The sequence below is a fragment of the Thamnophis elegans genome, chromosome 6, assembly GCF_009769535.1.
Source record: "Thamnophis elegans isolate rThaEle1 chromosome 6, rThaEle1.pri, whole genome shotgun sequence".
In the NCBI taxonomy this organism is placed as follows: domain Eukaryota; kingdom Metazoa; phylum Chordata; class Lepidosauria; order Squamata; family Colubridae; genus Thamnophis; species Thamnophis elegans.
In genome coordinates this window covers 81540814-81562417 of record NC_045546.1, presented here as the reverse complement: position 1 = coordinate 81562417, position 21604 = coordinate 81540814, and the positions used below count along the sequence as shown (strand labels likewise).

General features: G+C 41.3%; 1 protein-coding gene across 1 annotated transcript in view; it reads right to left on the bottom strand.

The window, feature by feature from the left end:
* FBXL7 (F-box and leucine rich repeat protein 7) overlaps positions 1-21604 on the bottom strand; it is a 167968-nt gene that overhangs the window by 104480 nt on the left and 41884 nt on the right. The window contains exon 2 of the mRNA XM_032219994.1: positions 20400-20489. Coding sequence (XP_032075885.1) covers positions 20400-20489 — 90 coding nt within the window. The remainder of the gene's footprint in view (positions 1-20399; positions 20490-21604) is intronic.

The following is a 21604-nucleotide window of genomic DNA, read 5'->3' as shown; positions in this document are numbered from 1 at the left end:
TTTGTAACAGGGCCAAATTCTTGTTGAGGTCAGTGACTAACCCTGGGATGGCAAACCTCTGGCACGCAGAGCCATTTGTCAGGGTACATGAGGCGTTGCCCTGTCAGCTGGTCAGTGAACATGTGGAGACTTCAGGGAAGTCCTGAAGGCTCAGGAGGACTAAAAACGGCCCTACAGAAAAACCAGAAGTGACTTCTGGTTTGCTCGAAGGGTCGGTTTTTCCCCTCCAGAGCCTTCAGGGAAGCCTCCGGAAGACCCCTGAAGGCCCTGGAGGGCTAAAACCAGCCCTATGAGCAAACCAGAAGTCCATTCCCGAACTTCCGGTTTGCCCATAGAGCCGGTTTTTTGAGCTCCGGAGGTTTCAAGGAAGCTCCTGGAGCCTCCAGAGGGTTGGGGGAGGCTGTTTTCACCCTCCTCAGGCTCCTATAAAGCCTCTGGAGCCTGGGAAGGGCGAAAAAAGCATGCCAAAAATGTGGGGAGTGCTGATCATGCTTGCATGCATGCTGGGGTCATACGCATTGCATATGGATGTGGCACGCCCGCAAATGACCCCCTCTGCACTCCCCCCACTTTTGGCACGCGAGCCAAAAAAGGTTCAACATCATTAGACTAGCCAGCAAAACTGGATACACAAAATTTATACCAATTATTTAGTTAGGTGAAGAGCATTGTCATTCAAACTGATGCACATCTTATATATCATGTGACAGAATTTTGCCACATTTAAAAGAGACAAATCATTTGAACCTGATAATAAGATGATTTAAATAGAACTGATCAGAGCAATCAGGAATTTAGTTATATGTAGAATTTGAAGCTCATGAAAGTTTGGCATAAAATGGACAATACAGTAAGGCACGTTTGATAGTTTCCATGGCTCCTTCATACAGGCAGCGTCTGGGTTTGAATGCAATCTTTTTTGTATTTTCCCCTCTAAAACTATTTAGGAACTGTCTTAGTTCAAAACGTGCAGACCCGCTAGATAGTTAAAGCATTTAGTGTGTCTTTATAGGGTATGAGGACTGCTTAAAAATATATATATTTGGGAAAGGACATCAAGTCTGTTTGAATGTTAATATTTGAATGTGGCACGCCCACTGGTCGCTACATATAAAGCCCTACATGGCATCGGACCTGGGTACCTGAGAGACCGCCTCCTGCCGATTACCTCCCATAGACCAATCAGATCTCACAGGTTAGGTCTCCTCCGGATTCCATCTGCCAGCCAATGTCGGCTGGCGACCCCCCGGGGGAGAGCCTTCTCTGTTGCAGCTCCAGCCCTCTGGAATGATCTCCCTGTCGAGATCCGGACCCTTACGACCCTCCCGGCTTTCCGCAAAGCCACCAAGTCCTGGCTGCTCCAGCAGGCCGGGGGGCCTGTGAAACATCCAGCCCAGCAGAAATTGTGAATGTTGCGGTTTTGTTTTTAAAGTGTTGTCTTTGTCTAGTCCTCTCCCTTCCCTTGTCTATTGTGAGCCCCCTGGAGTCCTTCGGGAGTGGGTGGCATACAAGACAAATAAATACAAATACAAATATCTTTGAGATACTGCTTGATTGCCTGTACTGCAGGGGTATCAAACTCGATTTCATTGAGAGCCGCATCAGGGTTGTGTTTGACCTGGGGGGGGGGGGGCGCTCATGTCGGGGGTACCTGTGATGGCCTGAGTGCTTTGCCAGAAAAAACGGGTTCCTGAGCTCCATTTTCAGCCGCGGTGGCCTCCTGTAACCCTCTGCCAGCAGAAATGGAGCTCAGGAGTGCCGCGTGCTGCTCTCCCGAGCTCTGTTTTCACTAGCAGAGGCACTGCAAGGCAGTCCTTTGCTGTTTCCAGGGTGGCCCTGTGAATCTAATCTAAACACCCCATGGGCCGGATTCAGTCTCTGGGACTTGAGTTTGACACCCCTGCTGTACTCTATTCTCTTGCCCAATTATGTGCCCTTGGGCTAAGAAAAAGCCAGAAAGTTCCAATTTATTACATACTGCATAGCCTAAGAGGAATCAAATTCTGAGGACTAAGCCTGAGGAGGAAAAAGAGTAGTTGAGTATGTGAAAATGTACCCAGGCACTATTGTATTTACAGAAAACAAGTATATCAGGAGAAAAACTAACCATATAACAAATGTCTATGAATACGATTAACCTTTAGAAGACTAGATGTCAGCGTTCCAAGTATCATGTAGAATTAAATCAGAGTCCAAGGCAAAACGATCCTTAAAGTTCCAAATTAATAAAGCAGACATCTTAGCACATCTGATGTTAATCCCAATTCTGGAAATGACATCAGAATCCCACCCAGTTAAAAGTCCATGATCTTGTCCCCACACCCACAATCCATGACATGGTCCAATCTTCTTCTTCCACGCTGGCGTCTCCACCCAGCTGCTTCCGGTCAGGTGTGAAAGTGCGGATGACCTTGGCTTCTAGTAAAGAATGAAAACAATACATTCCACAATCCTACTCCTTTCTATTCCCCCCTCCCATCAACTATACTAATGAAACAGCATAATGAAATAAGAGGAAGCGTGGCAGGCCAAAATTCGAAAAGGAATATAATTGCAGGCCTGATACTAGGCCTTAATCTATTCTTTCAAACCTCAGATTACTCATGCTGCAAATATCTCAAACCCCTTATCTTCTAGTAAATACATATCTCAAAATTGTTCTCACATAATGTTAGTTTTGGATTTGTTTATTTTTTTAAAAAAAAAACAGCAAGTCCCCATGACCATTAATGCTGAGCCGAGGTGGCGCAGTGGTTAGGGCGCAGTACTGCAGGCCACTTCAGCTGACCGTTATCTGCAGTTCAGCGGTTCAAATCTCACCGGCTCAAGGTTGACTCAGCCTTCCATCCTTCCGAGGTGGGTGAAATGAGGACCCAGACTGTGGGGGCGATATGCTGACTCTGTAAACCGCTTAGAGAGGGCTGAAAGCCCTATGAAGCGGTATATAAGTCTAACTGCTATTGCTATTGCTAATGCAAAAAATACTGATAGAACTAAGGTAAAAATGCTGAATATAGTTTGTGATTCTAGTTTCAGTCGATACTGCCCGATAGGTCATGTAACTTGGCAGTATAGGTTTGGCCACAGTCACGAAGGATGTCTTCTGAGCAATAACAGGCTTATTTATTTATGTTACTGAGTTTTTGCATGCTGCTGAATAAGATTCCGAGTGGCTTATACTGCTTTCCCTCTTTTTCAATTCAGTTATGATTCCTGGCAATTGACTGGACAGGTCCCTGCAGTTTTCTTGGCAAGATTTCAGAAGTGATTTGTTGCAGACATATGGAACATCCATATAACTAGATGTTTATACTGAAGCATCAATGTAGCACTGGTGTTCCACTATGCAACAATAAAAACCAGCTCCGTCTTACCAGTTTTCATTATAGAAATAAATGGCACAGAGCCACATGTTGATTGTTAAAAACTGAGCAACACTACAGCTCTATTGACATGGAGTGATGACTTAATAGCAATAGCAGTAGACTTATATACCGCTTCATAGGGCTTTCAGCCCTCTCTAAGCGGTTTACAGAGAGTCAGCATATTGCCCCCAACAATCTGGGTCCTCATTTTACCCACCTCGGAAGGATGGAAGGCTGAGTCAACCCTGAGCCGGTGAGATTTGAACCGCTGAACTGCTGATCTAGCAGTAGCCTGCAGTGCTGCATTTAACCACTGCGCCACCTCAGCTCTACAATATGTCCAATGTTATTCGTCATCTGTTTTAACCGAAATGGGAGAATAATACAAGGACGATAAATTTAATGATGGGGGAAGGAATCCAAGGCTACTAATACTACAAGGTAACGAATGATTTGAAAAGGAAGATCTAGGATTCTGCTTCTGTACAACAGGAAAGAAAAAAATAGTTGATCCATTTTATAAGCGGGCACAAAAGCATTTCTTTCAGCATTAAATTTGGAAAAATGAACAAACCTTGTTGTAAATTAATTGGCGATGGAGTGGAGATTAGTGGAGACCCACATTAATCTATCGTAAGCTATTGCCTGTATTCGAATAATGAATGTAAGTGGATGAATTCCCATGAAAGTAAACAGGATATCCTGCCGAGGGGCATTTTTAGCAGTATGTAAATTAAAAGAAAAATATTAAAAAGCCCAAAGCGATGTGACAAGGTGTTTGGACAGAGTGTTTGCCGAGTTGACAGCTAAAGGGAAAAAAGAAAATGGAAGGACAAGGAAGAAAAACGAATCCCCTTGTTTCATCTCCTAAGAGGTTATGGTAAGTATTTTGAAGGATTTAGATTTATACTCTAACAATCTGAGGATGACTTCTGATAGCTTAGTGGACACATCTAGTGTTGTGGCCCGGCAGGAGCCATTGGAGCTGCCACCAGACTCCGACAGCGAGGGCCTTATGAGTTGGCCTTGGAGGATGTGGAGGACCCTGGACAGGGTTCCGACTCGGAGCAGGGCGCAGAGAGGCTGGTTGGCCACCAGGTGATGCCTGAACCTTGGATCAGTGGGGAGGAGACAAGAGTGAGTGATCCAGAAACCACCTGTGAGTTGTTCCGGGATGCACGCCGTCGAAGGGCTACTCGGCGTCAAGAACAACTACGTAATTACAGGAGGTAATTATGCTCATCTGATGCTCATTAAGCTCCTCTCCAGATTGTAAAAGAGACTGCTTGTGCCACGCCCTTCTTGTAGAAGTCAACGTTAGGGACTAACGAGAAATAAACTTGGCAGGCTGGATTGCTGCCAGAGTTTGTTTGCATTGCTGCCAAGGTTTGTAGGACTTGCTGCCAAAGTGCTTATCTCTTTGTTGACTTGGCTTTCAGCCAACGAGAGTCTGGACTGATTAAAAAACATTCTCATTTACGTTTGTCTCGGCTTTCATTCCTGGATGGAGGAGGCGGGTCAGAACACCTAGGTAGGGTTTTTCTGGCAACAATACAGTTTTGTGAGTCCCTGTTATTTGCTTCTTTTTAAGCCTACAATTGAGGGATGAATTGCCCATCCAAATATTAATCAGGTCCAAACCTGCTTAGCTTTTTGAAGTCAGATATTTGGGCAATCACTGCTATCTCCTATAATATTAACCAGGAGGTTGTGGGGTACACGGTCCTTACTGCATGATATGTGAATGGGAATAGGAGAAAATGAGGAGTCTTTTTTCATGCTTTCTCAAATGGTTATGTCGAAGACTTGTAAAAAACCTATGGTTCAAGGCCAGAAGCCAGCTACAGGCTGACTTATATATTATCTTGCGACAGGAAATAGCTTTATTCAATAACAGACATTGCTATGCTTGACCTTTGCACACCAAACCTTTAGAAAACTTTGCGCGCCAGATGCCAAATAATGAAAAAGAATAAGCCCTTCGTACTGAAGTTTAAAGGTGTGGACAAGTGAACAAAGGACAGAACATCACAGGCTTTTACAAAGTATTGTACATTAATCAAGCGGCTTCTTCTGATATAACCTTTATGTTCGTTTCTCCACTTTTCTGCAATTGGGGCAAATCAGCCCTGTATGGTCCTCTTCTAGGCTCGAAATCTGTTTAAATGCTCCTGAGCAAGAAATGATTTGAGATGGCAAAGAAATTAATTGTGCTGTTCTCCTCCTAGATGTCCTTTTTCCATGTGATAAATTAAGTGCGTAAAATGAATACATGAAGTGGTAGATAAGTGCTGCTCACCAGCCTTTCCACCACAGAATCCGTTATATTAAATTAAAGGTTTAAAGGTTTATTTAGTTTGTATGCCGCCCTATTCCCGAAGGACTCAGGGCAGCTAACAATCTGAAGGGGAAGGGGTACAAAATAAAAATAAAAAGACAAGCAATTTAAAATACAACAACAGTCGTAACCTCGGATGGGGCTGGAAGGTTCAACAGGCCCAGGCCTGCCGGAACAGCCAGATCTTAGTTGTTTTGTGGAAAGCCGGAAGGGTGGTAAGGGTCCGGATCTCAACGGGGAGATCTTGCAGTAAAGACAGGAAGTTATCCAGTATGCAATTAACTCTCTTGGATGGTTCACCGACAAATGCGCGCATGACAAAAGCTCGCTGACAAAACCGCGGCAAGAAAACCGTGACACCGAAATCGCGTCCACAACAGCGTGCTGACAACAGTGCGCCGACAAAAGCGCGCCATCAACAAACAACGCGAAAACAAGGTAATAACCCTAACCCTAAACCTGAACCTAACCCTGAACCTAACCCTAACCCTTACCTTAACCCTAATTGCTCTTTTGTGGGCGCGGTTTTGTCAGCGCGCTGCTGTGGGCGCGATTTTGACATCACAGTTTTCTCGCCGCACTTTTGTCAGCACGCTTTTGTTGTGCACGCATTTGTCGGGTCACGCTCTTGGATCACTGGCAGGGCTACTACACTTCATTGACTGAACAATGTGCAAGTGTATTACAGAACATTAAACTTCTAGTTTTTTGTAATTAAACAACGTAATACAATATCAGCAGCAGTAGGAAATTCTTTTCTGTGGAACTTTAATGGGAATTGCTTATTCTACCAATAGACTCCATAGTAGTATTATATAAGCGGAAAGCTAATTGCTTCTTCCTTTCGCCTCTCAAAATCTACTCAGTCTACCAGCAACATACAATATTATTTTTGAGTACGCTTCCATTTCAGTAAACCTTCAATTGTTTTCCTCAACAGAAATAACACTCACTTAGCATTCTAATTTGACACTTTTTATTCATTCCCCTCCTTTCGCAAAAAAGGGCAAGGTAAACTAAAAGACAAACCAGCTACTCTTTTAACGATGTAAAACTTAAAACTCTATAAAAACAAAACGTAAGAAAAATAAAACACAGACGCGAAAATAGTAGCAGTGTTTGGGGAAAGTATGCTTTGTGACATTTCTTAAACTGTAACGATAGTAATATGTTACTTATGGGATAACTGATCCTTGAACTTTTTACGTCCTAGTAAACTGCTTTCTGATGTGGTTTCTGACCAGAATCTATCTTCTTTCTCTGGAAAAACAAAAAAAAAGTGCCAACTATTTTGAGAAATGGTGTTGCTCTCAAATGCCAGGAATGGCTACTAGGATGTTCAACTTTTCAAACTTTATGATCAGTCCCTGAGCTATGTCTCCGCCATTTCGAGTAAACATCTGCACATGCTTATACTAACCAAAGTGTAATGGGAAGCATGAATTTGTGTCAAAATTCATGTTTCCCATTACATTGTGATTAATACAAGATGAATTCCAGGATGTAGAGAAGCTTAAAATTTCTACACAATATGTCCATCGAGAACCTGCATTTTGTCCATGACAGTGAAAACATTCCACATTTTCATTTAGCACATTCTCTACCTGGGCATCTAAAGAATGAAAATTGAAGCCTTGGTCATGCTCAAGACTTGGCAAGTGACTTTTACCCTATTTTCACTGAAATCCTATGCTATCCTGGTTGCCTCTCCACAGTAGGGACAGAATCAAACAGGGTGTGTGGGAATCGGCAAGATATCTAAATGACCTGATCTCCCCAAAACAAAGAATGGCTTTCTTCAGAGCCAGATTTAACATTCCTCCTTCAGCACTCCTCCAGGGCAGGTATAAGAGAACACCTATAGCAGAACGGGTTTGTATATGTGGTAAAGGAGAAGTGGAAGATAATTCACATGTTCTATTACACTGGGAGCTATACAGAGCCTGTAGGTCTGCACATATTCTTCCCTTATTAGAGAGATTGCCAGGGAGGGCAGACAATTTTTATCTAGGCTTCCTCCTCCAGGACACTAACCAGGTTACCACGTATGCAGTGGCAAAGTTCTGTGCTGCTGTAATGTCCATAAGACAAAAATTGTCTACAGAAGTATAGCACCATCTTGTACCAATTATCTGGACATACCTCTAACAATCTCTGGGCCATTATGTTATTATCCACTTTTAATGTCAATACTTTTTAATTATATTTTAATGTTAGTATTTTTTAATATGGTGTAAAAACTAATGTTCTATTGCTGGTCTTTGACCGTAATAAAGATTTTACTTACTTACTTACCTATGCTATACAAACAATTGGCAATGAGAATGGGAGGATGGAGCCGAGTTACCTGCTTCAAACAGGATACTTGTAAATGAAAAAGGCAGAATATGCTGTACATAGGTTCTGTGGCACCTCCAGCAACCTGGGAAAGAATCTGCAGCAATTATAGGCAGCAGAATCTGTGTTTTGGTTGAAAATCCAAATGGACAACCCGTAGTAAATACATCTTTGCACTAGCAATCCTGAGATTAATCTTCTGGAAAAAAAAATGAATGTTATGATCATCCCCAATCCTGATAATATTAGGGAACTTTGGCACCAAATACCTTCAGGTCTAAGGCAAACTTTTTTCATCCTGGATATTTCTGAATCTATACCAATACACACGTACTCAGAAGGGAACAAAGAGAAACCTGATATCTCCAAAGTGCTGGGGAAAAGAATAGGGATCCCAAAATAAAGGTATAATAGGCTAACTCGGCTGAGTATGCTTTGCTCATCTAAAGAGTTGGAAAAACACACAGAAATACAATAGTTGCATTATACCCTTTAATTCTGAAACTGAAAATTAAAACAAATTAAACATATATATTTGCTATCATTTTTCAATTTGATTTATTTAGCAATAGCAATAGCAGTTAGACTTATATACCACTTCATAGGGCTTTCAGCCCTCTCTAAGCGGTTTACAGAGTCAGCATATCACCCCCACAGTCTGGGTCCTCATTTCACCCACCTCGGAAGGATGGAAGGATGAGTCAACCTTGAGCCGGTGAGATTAGAACCACTGAACTGCAGATAACAGTCAGCTGAAGTGGCCTGCAGTACTGCACCCTAACCACTGCGCCACCTCAGCTCTTCTGATAATAATATAATTATCATATCAATATTAGTTATGAAGTAATTTATTTCGCTATTTATTATTTTTCTTTTGTAATCATTCAATCATTTATCTTTTGTAATTACTACACTATTTATCTTTGTAATTACTATTGTAATGAGGTAAACGATTACCTCATTCAGGATTAGGTCTCTAGTGGCCTATTAAACAGTTACCAAAGCATCACCAGCAAATTTTAAATAATAATGTGTGCCTTCCTTCATGAGCGGGAAAGAGAGCAAGTCTAAAGTTAATATCACATTTCTTTCTGAGACTGGCCTGAACATGTTGTACCATAATTGTATCACTCTTACTGCTAAATGGAGCCAACTTTGCCCCATCATGCCAAAATAACTTGGTATATTTCAGGATTCAAACCACTGGCTACAGAAAAAAGGGTTCCCCCCCCCCCCTAAATATAGCTGTTGTTGTGATGACCTGTTTGCTAGATTCGTTTTGACACATTTGTTCTAAAGTCTGACCTCTGTCTGTCATGTTGCCATCATGAACTACCATGGCTTTCAACATAGGCACGTCAACACATTCTCCCTGTTTCCAACGCAGCGTCTCTGCATCGTGTGGCCATGCTTTAATATAGCGCCTTGGAGAAGACTAAATTAATTGCAATTTCCTCTCTTTTTCTTTGCCTTGGCTTCTTCGTAATATTGCTGCAGCAGTCTAGAACTTGGCAGCAAGGGGAATGCAATATGATGTATTTGTGTCTGCTTCGCTCAGCCAAATTGGCCAGGACTTCAAGGAGCAAATGAGCAGGCTGTGAGGAAAGCTTTATCCCACTTTCGGGAGGCAGCAAGCCATGGTCTAGAAAAATGGGGGCAAGACTCATCCCTGAATAGGACGCTCAGAGCAGATAAAACTCCAGCTGTTAAATAAACAACATGCTACATTATTATGAAGTGACAAAACATGCGAGCTTCAATTTACAGATCTTAGGGGAAAAAAGAACACACACAACACCCCCCCCTTGTAAAACAGACTGTTCATCTAAAAGAGATCTCCATCCTTGCCTTATTGCAATTAGGGTTTTCCATGGATGAAGCCCAATTTCCCATATTAAACAGGAGGGGCTTTCGTTATGGGAAAAGGTAGCAGAAGAGAAATGCTTGATTTTTTTCAATAAGGTAATTTTACAAGGCTTTATGCCTCCTCTCTAAAAACATAAGCAGTATTTACAGCAAAGAGGCTGGCAATGCTCTACAGATTAAATTATAAAAAGAGACTTGCAGTCAACAATTTGCCTTGCTCTTTCAAATCAGAATGGATATTGCCCTTGTTCCTACAGCTCTCTCGGTTCTCTTCCCACTTTCTTTCCCTTTTCCTAAGACTTGTTTTCTTCTTTTTCTCTCTCAATCTTTCCTGGCCGCCTTCCTATCGTAATGTCACCTTTTCTTCTGAAGCCTCTGGTTCTTTCTCTTTCTCTATATCTTACCTTCTATCTACTCTAGCAGTTAGGATTTAGAGCACCTGACCATATCATCTGGAGATCTTCTTGCACTGCTCTTCCTTACTACAACAATCAGATCTTCTCTACTTCTGGGTCTATCAAGATTCATTGTTTAAGCAACTATCAAGTGTGGTGGAAATATATAATACAGACCTTCCCTTTCTGTTTGGGTGCCCTGCAAAATTTGACTAGGTCTATCAAGATTCATTGTTTAAGCAACTATCAAGTGTGGTGGAAATATATAATACAGACCTTCTCTTTCTGTTTGGGTGCACTGCAAAATTTGACTAGGTCTATCAAGATTCATTGTTTAAGCAACTATCAAGTGTGGTGGAAATATATAATACAGACCTTCCCTTTCTGTTTGGGTGCACTGCAAAATTTGACTAGGTCTATCAAGATTCATTGTTTAAGCAACTATCAAGTGTGGTGGAAATATATAATACAGACCTTCCCTTTCTGTCTGGGTGCACTGCAAAATTTGACTGGTATCCTTAAATTCTTTAGTCTTTTGAATTTTTTAGACTTCCTAAGACTTTTAACCTTTTGAAATTTTTAGACTTCCTAAGACTTTTAACCTTTTGAAATTTTCAGCCAAGAATTTCTTGGACTGACTAAACCCCAGTGGGTCACTGATCCTTCCGGGGCAGGTGGAAGTCATAGCTCGGAATATTCTCCCTCAAGAGGCAAGGCAAGCCCCCATTCTCCTGGCCTTTCGGAAGTATCTGAAAACCTGACTCTGCTGATTCCCTGCGGGCTTGGTTAGAGCCTTAAAGCCCCCCCCCCCCCAATCCATTTTTTCCCCTAATCATTCTATTCTGATTGCAACCGCCTCCTAATGGGCTATAATTTTATATGGTTTTTATGTTTTTAATTTACAGTACTCAAGAGTCGCCCTGTGAGTGAGATGAGCAGTTTTTTTTAAGGGAGGGAGGGAGAGAGGGGAGGGAGGGAGAGAGAATGTGTAACTTATCTAATATCTGCTTATTCCAGATCCTGGACAGGAGGAGACATAAGGAATGTTAGCAAACCTCTTGATTTCACTTCCTATTGTACATTGAGACTCTGCTTTCAGTGACTCGGTTAGGGTTAGTGTTCTGACCCCCCTCGTCCCACACCAACAGACTCTCCGAGCCAAAGATAAGTTACGGCATTTAATTAACAGACAGACAGGTCCTTGGCAGCAATCCAGCATAGATAAGGCTTGGCAGCAATCCAGCCTGCCAAGTTCACAATAATGTTCTACGACATTAGTTCCTGCGTTGACTTCTGCAACAGGGGTGTGTGCACAAGCAGTCCTCTTATAGTCTGGAGAGGAGTCTAATAACCACCAGCTGAGTGCAATTACCTCCTGTACTAGCTCTTCGGTGCCCGGCATCCAGGAACAACTCACTGCTGGCATCTGGATCACTCTCCCTTGTCTCCTCCCCACTGGTCCAAGGCTCAGGCACCTCCTGGTGACCAACCAGCCTCTCTGCACCCTGCTCAGAGTCAGAACCATGTCCAGGGTCCTACACATCCTCCAAAGCCGACTCATAGGGCCCCTCGCTGTCGGAGTCTGGTGGCAGCTCCAACGGTTCCTGCTCGGCCACAACAGGTTAGTATGATCAAAAGTGGATTTGGTGACGCTAATAGTGACAAAGGAATGATGTGCAAACATGTTTTTAAAAACCTCAATTCCACATTCCAGACATTTTCCATAATAAAAAACAAATCTGGCTTCTGTCCTCACCACAAACTAATTACAAGCTCTTCTTACTTGCTTTTCAGAAAGTATTTCCAAAAAGAAAAAAAAATTATCAACGGAAAATCACCACAAGCCTGAACATGGACATCCTGGCTCAGCACAGAGGTCTGCTTCTCTCATCAGCCAGTTTCTTGTTTCAGGTTTAAAGCATGGATAATATTTTAGAGGTTTGGGATGCCTAATATATCCTTTGGTCCATCAGGTATTAAGTTCAAGAAACACATCATAACTCACAGATTTCAAAAACCATACTAAAGGTAGAAAGAAATATTGACCACACACCAGGCAGATGTGCCAATGATGCAGCTCCAGGAGTCAGTAAGGAGCCAATTTAGCTGGAGACATATCTCTCTCAATTCAGTTAGCTGAAGAGCCAGATCCCCTCATCCGTACGAAAGCGTGGCACGACATAACCGCGGTAGACTAAAGCACGCCGACAACACCGCGGCGCTAAAACCGCGATGTCAAAAGCGCGCCCACAACAGCGCGCCAACAACAGCGCGCCGACAGAAGTGCGATTTAACTTAAGGTAAGGTTTAGGGTTAGGTTTAGGGTTAGGTTTAGGGTAGGTTTAGCGTTAGGTGTAGGGTTAGGTTTAGGGTTATTTTTAGGGTTATGTTACAGCGCGTTACTGTCGGCGCGCTGTTGTCGGCGCGCTGTTGTCGCACGGTTTTGACGGTGCGGTTTTGTCACCGCGCTTTAGTCACACGCACTTTAGTCTACTGCGGTTTTGTGGTGGAACCGTACGAAAGAGTCCCTGCTTCCCTGATCAGCAGAAAGAAACAGGCAATCTGGTGCTCTCTCCATGTTTTGGAGTCATTTGACTGTGGCCAAATTGTCTGCGACTGATGGGAGATGGTCCAAATATCTGCAGGGCATCAGGATATCTACACCTGAGCAAAACATTCCAGGGATTTCTGTGATTCAATAGGTTGTTACAGAAGACTGGCTGCTCAAGGGCAGTTAAAATAAGAGAAAAAAGGAGGATGGAGGATGGCGGCAAACAGCTTTTGCTCCCCCTATTTATGTAACGATGAGGCACTCCAGCCTGTTGTGCTTCTGCTGGCCGTTTCAGATTGCTCCTAAAGCATCCGGCACCTACACATTGAGCCACTCCCACAAAGGAGGCCACACCCACAGAGTAGGTTCCAAAAATTTTTGAAACCCACCACTGGTTATGACCTATGATTACAATAATAAAACGTAATCCTTGACTTACAACCATTCATTTAGAGACTGTTCAAAGTTAACAGTGGCACTGAAAAAAAAGTGATTTATGAACACTTTTCACACAACTGTTGCTGTATTCCCATTGCCATGTGATCGAAATTCAGACCCTTGGCAACTGGACTCATGTTTATGAAAGTTGCAATTTCCTGGGTCCACGGAATCACCTTTTGGGACCTCCTGACCAGCACAGTCAATGGGGAAGCCAGATTCACTTAACAATAGTTTTACTAACTTAACAACTGCGTGGATTCACTTAACAACAGTGACCAGGCAGGTCATGAAATGGAACAAAACTCACCAACTGTCTTGCCTAGCAGCAGAAATTTTGGGCTCAATTGCGGTAGTAAGTCAAAGACTACCTGTATTTACACTCAATCCTTGATATTCTAGAATGCTGCTTCCATAGATTCATTTATAGATGTCTATAAAAGTGCTACCCATTTATCCTCAAATATAGCAATAGCAATAGCAGTTAGACTTATATACCACTTCATAGGGCTTTCAGCCCTCTCTAAGCGGTTTACAGTGTCAGCATATTGCCCCCAACAACAATCCGGGTCCTCATTTTACCCACCTCGGAAGGATGGAAGGCTGAGTCAACCCTGAGCTGGTGAGATTTGAACAGCCGAACTGCAGAACTGCAGTCAGCTGAAGTAGCCTGCAGTGCTGCACTCTAACCACTGCGCCACCTCGGCTCTAAGTGCAAAGTTTCAGAAGAGCATGAACGGATGACATATTCCTCAGCCTGCCCTGTCCTGCTGGAAATACATCTTCATATCAAAAGTAGTGATTTCTCCCCCTGCGCTGGCAGAAGGTCGGCAGGCCAGCCTCCTGCTGCGCCTCATTCCATCTTGCTTCGGAGAGGGACGGAATGGGACAAAGGGCTCTCCCCCCCGCACGCCCCCCTCTTGTTAAAGTTTGAGCCGAGGAGCTGTTTAGGCTGAATAAGAAACAAGAATTGTGTATATAATAGCAATAGCAGCAATAACAATAGCAATAGCAGTTAGACTTATATGCCGCTTCATAGGGCTTTCAGCCCTCTTTAAGCGGTTTACAGAGTCAGCATATTGTCCCCACAGTCTGGGTCCTCATTTCACCCACCTCGGAAGGATGGAAGGCTGAGTCAACCTTGAGCCGGTGAGATTAGAACCGCTGAACTGCAGATAACAGTCAGCTGAAGTGGCCTGCAGTGCTGCATTTAACCACTGCGCCACCTCGGCTCTATACAAGTCTTCCTGCCCAGTGCCAACATGGGCTACACTAAGGGAAACTTGTGTTCTTGTTCATGTGGTGTTTATTAACTCTCCATGCTCATCTGATACTAGATCATGTGTTCTCACTAGGAATAATGTTTCAATAATTGTGGTTGCCATTTTCACGGAGGTTTTCAAGAATGAAACCACCACGGATAATGAGGATTGAATGTACTCATACAGCTAATTAATGACAATACCTTTTTCCCACTTGAAGGAACTGTAGTGTTATGGACTTCTGCTGTATGACCAAGGTATTTCTCTTTGGAAGAAATTTTAGACGTCTTATCCCATTCTAACGTTATTTGAGCTGTTTAGTTATTGACAGAGACAATAAGATTTCCTTTCGTGGTTTTGTCCAATTGATAATGCTTCCTTGCAGATAATATTTCAGTTGTCCTTGTTTATAAATTGCATTAATTTTGGCAGTTTTATTTATTTCATTGTGCTTTTATGGGATTAATTCACTTTGGAGACAAGGACATTCTTGCACATAAAGAAATAATTCAAATAAAATACATTTTAAATGCACAATTTGGCTGTAGATATTTATGAAATTCTCCAAGGGATTCGGAGTCCTGAATTACCTGATCTCATTAATTTTTACATTATTTATTAATCAATATTATACAGTCCACCCTTCTCATGATACATGCCTCTGGGTGGCATACAATAGTACATTTAATAAATTCTCATTTATATATTCTGTCAATCAGAAAATATCACATTATCTCTCCCTTTGGGGGGAAAAAAACCGCTTGGATAAATTTGATGCCCATTGAAAGCTTAGTTTCCTTTTTCAAAAATTTATAAAATCACATGAACTTGTATTATATTGATAATTACGGGGGGGGGTTCCCCCCTTTTAGTCCTGTGTTATTTTTTCCTTTTTCCTTTTTTGTTTCTTCTGTTGTTACGTGTGCAGAATTGTTCATTTCTATTTGATGTTTTCTTGAAAATGAAGTCATAAAGCATAGCTATCTGACATTCTTCATGGTTTTAACAATATTTCTTTCACTAATAACCAAAAGAGAAAGGGGGGGGGAATTAAGATGCTTTGGGATAAGAAGAACAAATACACAGTAGATTAAAATGGAGAAGAGACAATTAGAGAGGGAAAGAATGAAACAAAGAGAAACATTGCTGAGGGATTTAGAAAAGGGCAGAAAATCTAAAAGGGTATGAAAACTGCAGCTCCTCACTTACCCAGGAAAGACTAATTTAATCTTCAAAGGAAAAAAGAGATGCTTCCAGTTAATTGTATCACTAATATTCCTTTGTGTTCAACAGCTCTTCTGCTCTTATTAGGGAATGTAAAACAGCTCTCCTTAAGTCATAGATAATTATCGGGGTAGGCGGACACTCAATTTTTCTTTCAGGAAACAGAAGAATTTAATAATTTGGCAACTCAGTGCACATTATCCAGTTATATGAATTTGAGGACAGTTCTCAAATAATAATTTATTTAATGTTAACAAGGACATATTCCCCCCTCCCCCATAAATTTACTACTTAGTGAATGTGACATTTGTGTATTAGGTGTACATAGTTCAAAGTTCAAAGTTTAATGAATTTATATGCCGCCCAATCCCGAAGGACTCCGGGCGGCTTACATAAAAACAATTTTAAAAAGAATACTAAAAAAATTAAAATAGAAAGACAAAGCAAGTTAAAAAGACACAACATGCACTCAACCTTAGTGGGGCTGGACCTCATTCATGAGATCAACAGCCCCAGGCCTGCCCGAATAGCCAGGTCTTAGTAGACTTTCGGAAGGCCAAGAGAGTGGGGAGGGTCCGGATCTCTGGGGGGTAGATCGTTCCATAGGGCCGGGGCAGCTACAGAGAAGGCCCTCCCCCGAGGAGCCACCAGACAACATTGTCTAGTCGACGGCACCTGGAGAAGGCCCATCCTGTGTGATCTTATCGGACACTGGGAGGTATGTGGCAGAAGACGGTCTCGTAGATATCCGGGTCCTAGGCCATGTAGGGCTTTAAAGGTGATAACCAGCACCTTGAAGCGCGTTCAGAGACCAATAGGGAGCCGGTGCAGCTCGCGGAGGATGGGTGTAGCATGGGTGTATCTTGGTACACCCAGTATCGCTCGCGCGGCTGCATTTTGGACCAATTGTAATCTCTGAACACTTTTCAGGGTCGACCTGGGGGGGGTCCACCCCCAGGTATTAGGAATTAGCCTATGGAAGGAAATAAGGAAATACTTCAGGATTTTCACAGTAGAGTCACTGCACCCCTGTCTGAAACACTCTTGTCATATTTGAGTAATATTCTAACATTTTAATAGGCTAAAATATGCTTTATTGTTTGTTTGTATCTTATATGTAACAAGACTTTTGACTAAAAGAGAGACTGCCTGCTGCCAATTACCTCCCAAAGACCCATTAGATCACACAGAGCAGGCCTCCTCCGGGTGCCGTCTACCAGCCAATGCCATCTGGCTATTACCCGGGGCAGGGCCTTCTCTGTGGCGGCTCCGGCCCTTTGGAACGAACTCCCCGCGGAGATTCGGACCCTCACCTCTCTCCAGGCCTTCCGAAAAGCTGTTAAAACCTGGCTGTGTTGGCAGGCCTGGGGTCGATGAGTTCCCTTCCCCTCTCGAATCGTGTGGCTGTTGGTTGTTTTTTTAAATGCCCTGTACGTTTGTAGTTTTTGTGTTTTTTCCCTTCCCCTCCTTTGGGTTTGTGCGCCGCCCTGAGTCCCGTAGGGAATAGGGCGGCATATAAATAAAATGAAACTCAAACTAAATAATGACAAAAATAATAAATTCTCAATAACACTAGAGAGTCAAAGAAGTGGAATGAAAAAGCTATTAACTGACAAAAGAGACAGTAAATGAAATCTCAGCTTTGAAAAAGAAATAAGTGTAAGAAAGTGATTCAGAATAACCCCACTTGGATATAAGAGAGAACAAACTGAAAATCTAGTAGACTTTCAAGATTCTGGTCTTATGCCCTACGACAATAAAATAGAATCTACTTATTGTGTCTAATTCCTGATATTGACTGTTAGTCCTACCTTGAAGGACTAACAATAAGATACTATTTTGATTAAATAAGTTATCTTAAACATTGTTTTTTTTTAAAAAAAAGGGTAGAAACAAAAAGTAGTTTCTAAAACTTGGTTTTAAAAAGCAGGATTTATCATGCTTAGATTTTGGACCCCAAATATCCCGAAACCTATCAGCAGGGTTAAATGCATCATCAGTGTGAAGCTATTATGCTCCCAGAGAGACCTAAATCCAATCCCCCATAAATTCCAACTAATGATCCAGACAAATTGGTGCTAGATAATAATCAATGGAATTCATTGACTATTATCTAGCACCAATTTCCCTTGACAATTAGTAGATAAGATTCTTGTCTATAGGTAGCATGGAATAAATTTGCAGTACTTTTAAACTCTATTCCAGCTCCTGGTTTCTGGTGCCTGACAATATCTTCCCCATTAATTTCAATAATTTTCCCCACAATGGATGCTAGGGAGAAAACAAGATATTGTATGAGTTTAAGGTCCTTTCCTGATCTCTTGCAAAGCAGCTTCCTATATGATGCAGTAACTATCAAAGCTTCTATTAGCTACAAAAGTATCCTTTTTATTCTTTATTTTTTTCATATTTTTCCTATACCAGAAAGGAAACTCTTTGCAGTAAATTTGGCTTAATGACTTTTGAGTGTTATGATTAATAGGAGTAATATTTTTAAAAGAAAGCAGAAGGCGGCTGTTACAAAACAGGGATATAAAATTAAACAAAAACATACTAATGCGGAATAAAATTGTACTGAAACGGGATACATTTGGGGTTCCAGAGAAAAGAAGTGGAGAAAGTTCCATGATTAGCCTTTTTAAAAAACTCTTCAGTTTTTGAGTTTTTTTAACACATCTGGAAAAAAAGAACAACTGAGATTCCAGCTGAAACTCTCGGAGCAGCCTTTTTGAGATTACTCATTGGCAAAACATATATTTTTACCTTCCAGGAAGAACATACTATTTCTTACTGTAAATCAAATCATAAAAGAACTCCATAATTTCTCGCAATGGCCTTGATCACTCGGGATGAATTACACATGTATTTTTATAACACTTTTCAATAGAAATTTTTCACACATTAAGAAAAGTAACGAACCAGTAATGATGTGGAATTACAGAAAACTCTCTTCCTACTGTATTAGTAGTTCCCCACCAGGGAACTGCATAAATCTAAGACCTACAGTTTGAAAGTTATAGAGGAAAATATATTTCCTTTCATACTTTTTACAGTATGAAAGGAAAAATGGAGAATAAAGGAAATGACAGTGAGAAGTGCTACATTCATTCTCATAATGAAATAACATGCTTTGGAGAATAATTTATTATTCTCATTTAACACTTTGTACTTTAGTTGTTCTGTTAAGTATACTCAACTATGATCAATTTGTGTAGATTAATAATAACACTATGAAGTGTTTGTACAATTTTAGTATAAGTTATTGATATTAACCTATCTGGATATATTACGCCTGAATAACTTACACAATTGTAAGACACGTTGTGTTTGCATCTTTTCTTAAAGCGACTTCTTCCCACCACCTCATAACCCACTCTCCACTCCTCCACTTAAGCTTAGTGCTTTCCAAATTTCCTCCCAACTCTAAAACAATGTTTTCCAACAACCCATTATTCTAGTTTTATGTACATTAATTCACTTGGCATACACTTCTAAGAAGCAAGAAAACGTTATCTATAGATCAACTTCCAGAATAACGGCCATTTCTATCCTAAGAAATATAGCTAGCTAGGTGCCACAGAGTCTGGGTGAATCCTCACTATTTTGTCTTTTTTCTAGCCATAAATGGTATCTCTTCCAAAGGCAATCCTAAAAGAATCTTTTATTGTTTAAACATAAGATGTAGCAAGATAACTATATCACACCAGTAGAGAGTTAAAGAGAATCCTTGGCCTTCAACCACTTGGCCAGAAACCATTCTAGAGCCAAGGTGGCGCAGTGGTTAAATGCAGCACTGCAGGCTACTGCTAGATCAGCAGGTCAGCGGTTCAAATCTCACCGGCTCAGGGTTGACTCAGCCTTCCATCCTTCCGAGGTGGGTAAAATGAGGACCCAGATTGTTGGGGGCAATATGCTGACTCTCTGTAAACCGCTTAGAGAGGCCTGAAAGGCCTATGAAGCGGTATATAAGTCTACTGCTATTGCTATTGCTATTGCTAATTTGCTGCAGTGCTGAATGAGGGGTACTTATGGCTGATCCTCAAAGTTCCAGGTATAACACCATCCCTGGGGCCACCTGATCACTGTTCCCAACATTTCCTACTGACTTCCCAAAAATAAAGTCATTGGGGAAGCCGGCGAGAAGGCAGAGTTCCCCCGAGGGCCTTGCTTAGTGAACTAAACAGTCCTAGCTTAACAACAGCAACTGGGATCACCATTACTAAGAAATGCAACCACATACTATTGCACTTCACAACTACACCACTTAATGACAGCAATTCTGGCTCCATTTGCTGTTGCAACCTGAGGACTACATATATTTGGGGAGATTTCCTTCAATGCCCCTATTGAAGGAGTATAACATATTAAAATACAATGTATGTAGTCCTCAACCTGAGGACTACATATATTTGGGGAGTCTTCCTTCAATGCCCCTATTGAAGGAGTATAACACATTAAAATATAATATATGATGAACCAAACTTGGGAGAAGGTATGATGTTGTCTTTTGGCTCTTGTCTGATTTTGCCGGAGACAGGGATTTCTAAGTATCAATAGAAAAAGACATTAACGGTTCTAAAAATCTCCTAGGACCAAACAGAAAAAGGACATTCATTTCTGCACCTTCACTGGTGGCGGCATTCTTTTGAGTCTTGGTTGGCGTGTGATCTGTACTTGAACTCACGTCGGATGAGATGCTTGAGCTGCCTTTACCTGCAAAGAAAATATTGGAACATTTTTAAAAACACACACAGCTTTATGATACTCTTGGTAACAAGACTTTAATTATCACCTAATATCTGGTTTCCAAAATTAGGCCCATTCTGGAAATCTAAAACAGAGAAGGAACCGGCTCTTAAGAGCCATAGCACAAAACTGTAATCGCTTTTATAAAACTTTATTAAAATCCCATGCATAAAATAAACATTAAGAAATACAACAGACAAAACACATATAAAAACATAAACCTGCAAATACAAAAATAGAATAAATATCATCCATTTCTGCACTTCTCGTAGATCCATTAACCATTTCTTATTCTTCTAGATCAGAGGACTCCAATCTTGGCAACTTTAAGCCGGGAGGACTTCAACTCCCAGAATTCCCCAGCCAGCTTTGGAATTCTGGGAATTGAAGTCCTCCAGGCTTAAAGTGGCCAAGATTGGAGAACCCGGTTCTAGACTGTTGTAATCACTATATTTTCCACAATCTCAACCACCTGTGCGACAAACTGATTTGCTCTGGAATTTTAAACCCAGTTTGTGGTACAATACAACATTTCAGCATATGAAATTCAAGATTTTAAAAGAGCGAGGTCACAAGAATTCAAATGGAAAGAGCTCATCCATTAGCTCTAAAATATTATAGTGAGTTAAAGTTTTCATTGCCTTTTTCCTATTTTAAGCTGAAGGCAGATAAACCTGATGGAAAAGAGAGTTCACAGAATGGGTCTTAAAAATAAAATCCTCTGTTTTCAAAAAGCAGAACATCAAAATGTTTGCCAAGAAATAGAGTTTTCCTCCATCTCCCAAAAAAAGAGTTGCCATCTTAACAGCACTGTGCAATATGGACAAGAAGGGTACGAAAAAAATTAAGAACTATGTTTCTTTTTTGTGAATCTCACTTCAAATTCGAAAAACCTTTCAGTTTTATGTAGGATGTGTGCTTTAAGACAATACATTTCAGTAACCTCTGATACAACTTCCAGAAGAAGAGATTGCAAGTCTTTTATCTAAGTCTTACATACAGCATTTCTCTTTTTTTAAAACAAACCTGCATTTTTCTATGACAATACATTGAATGGTTTTTGCAAACCACAAAAAACCAAA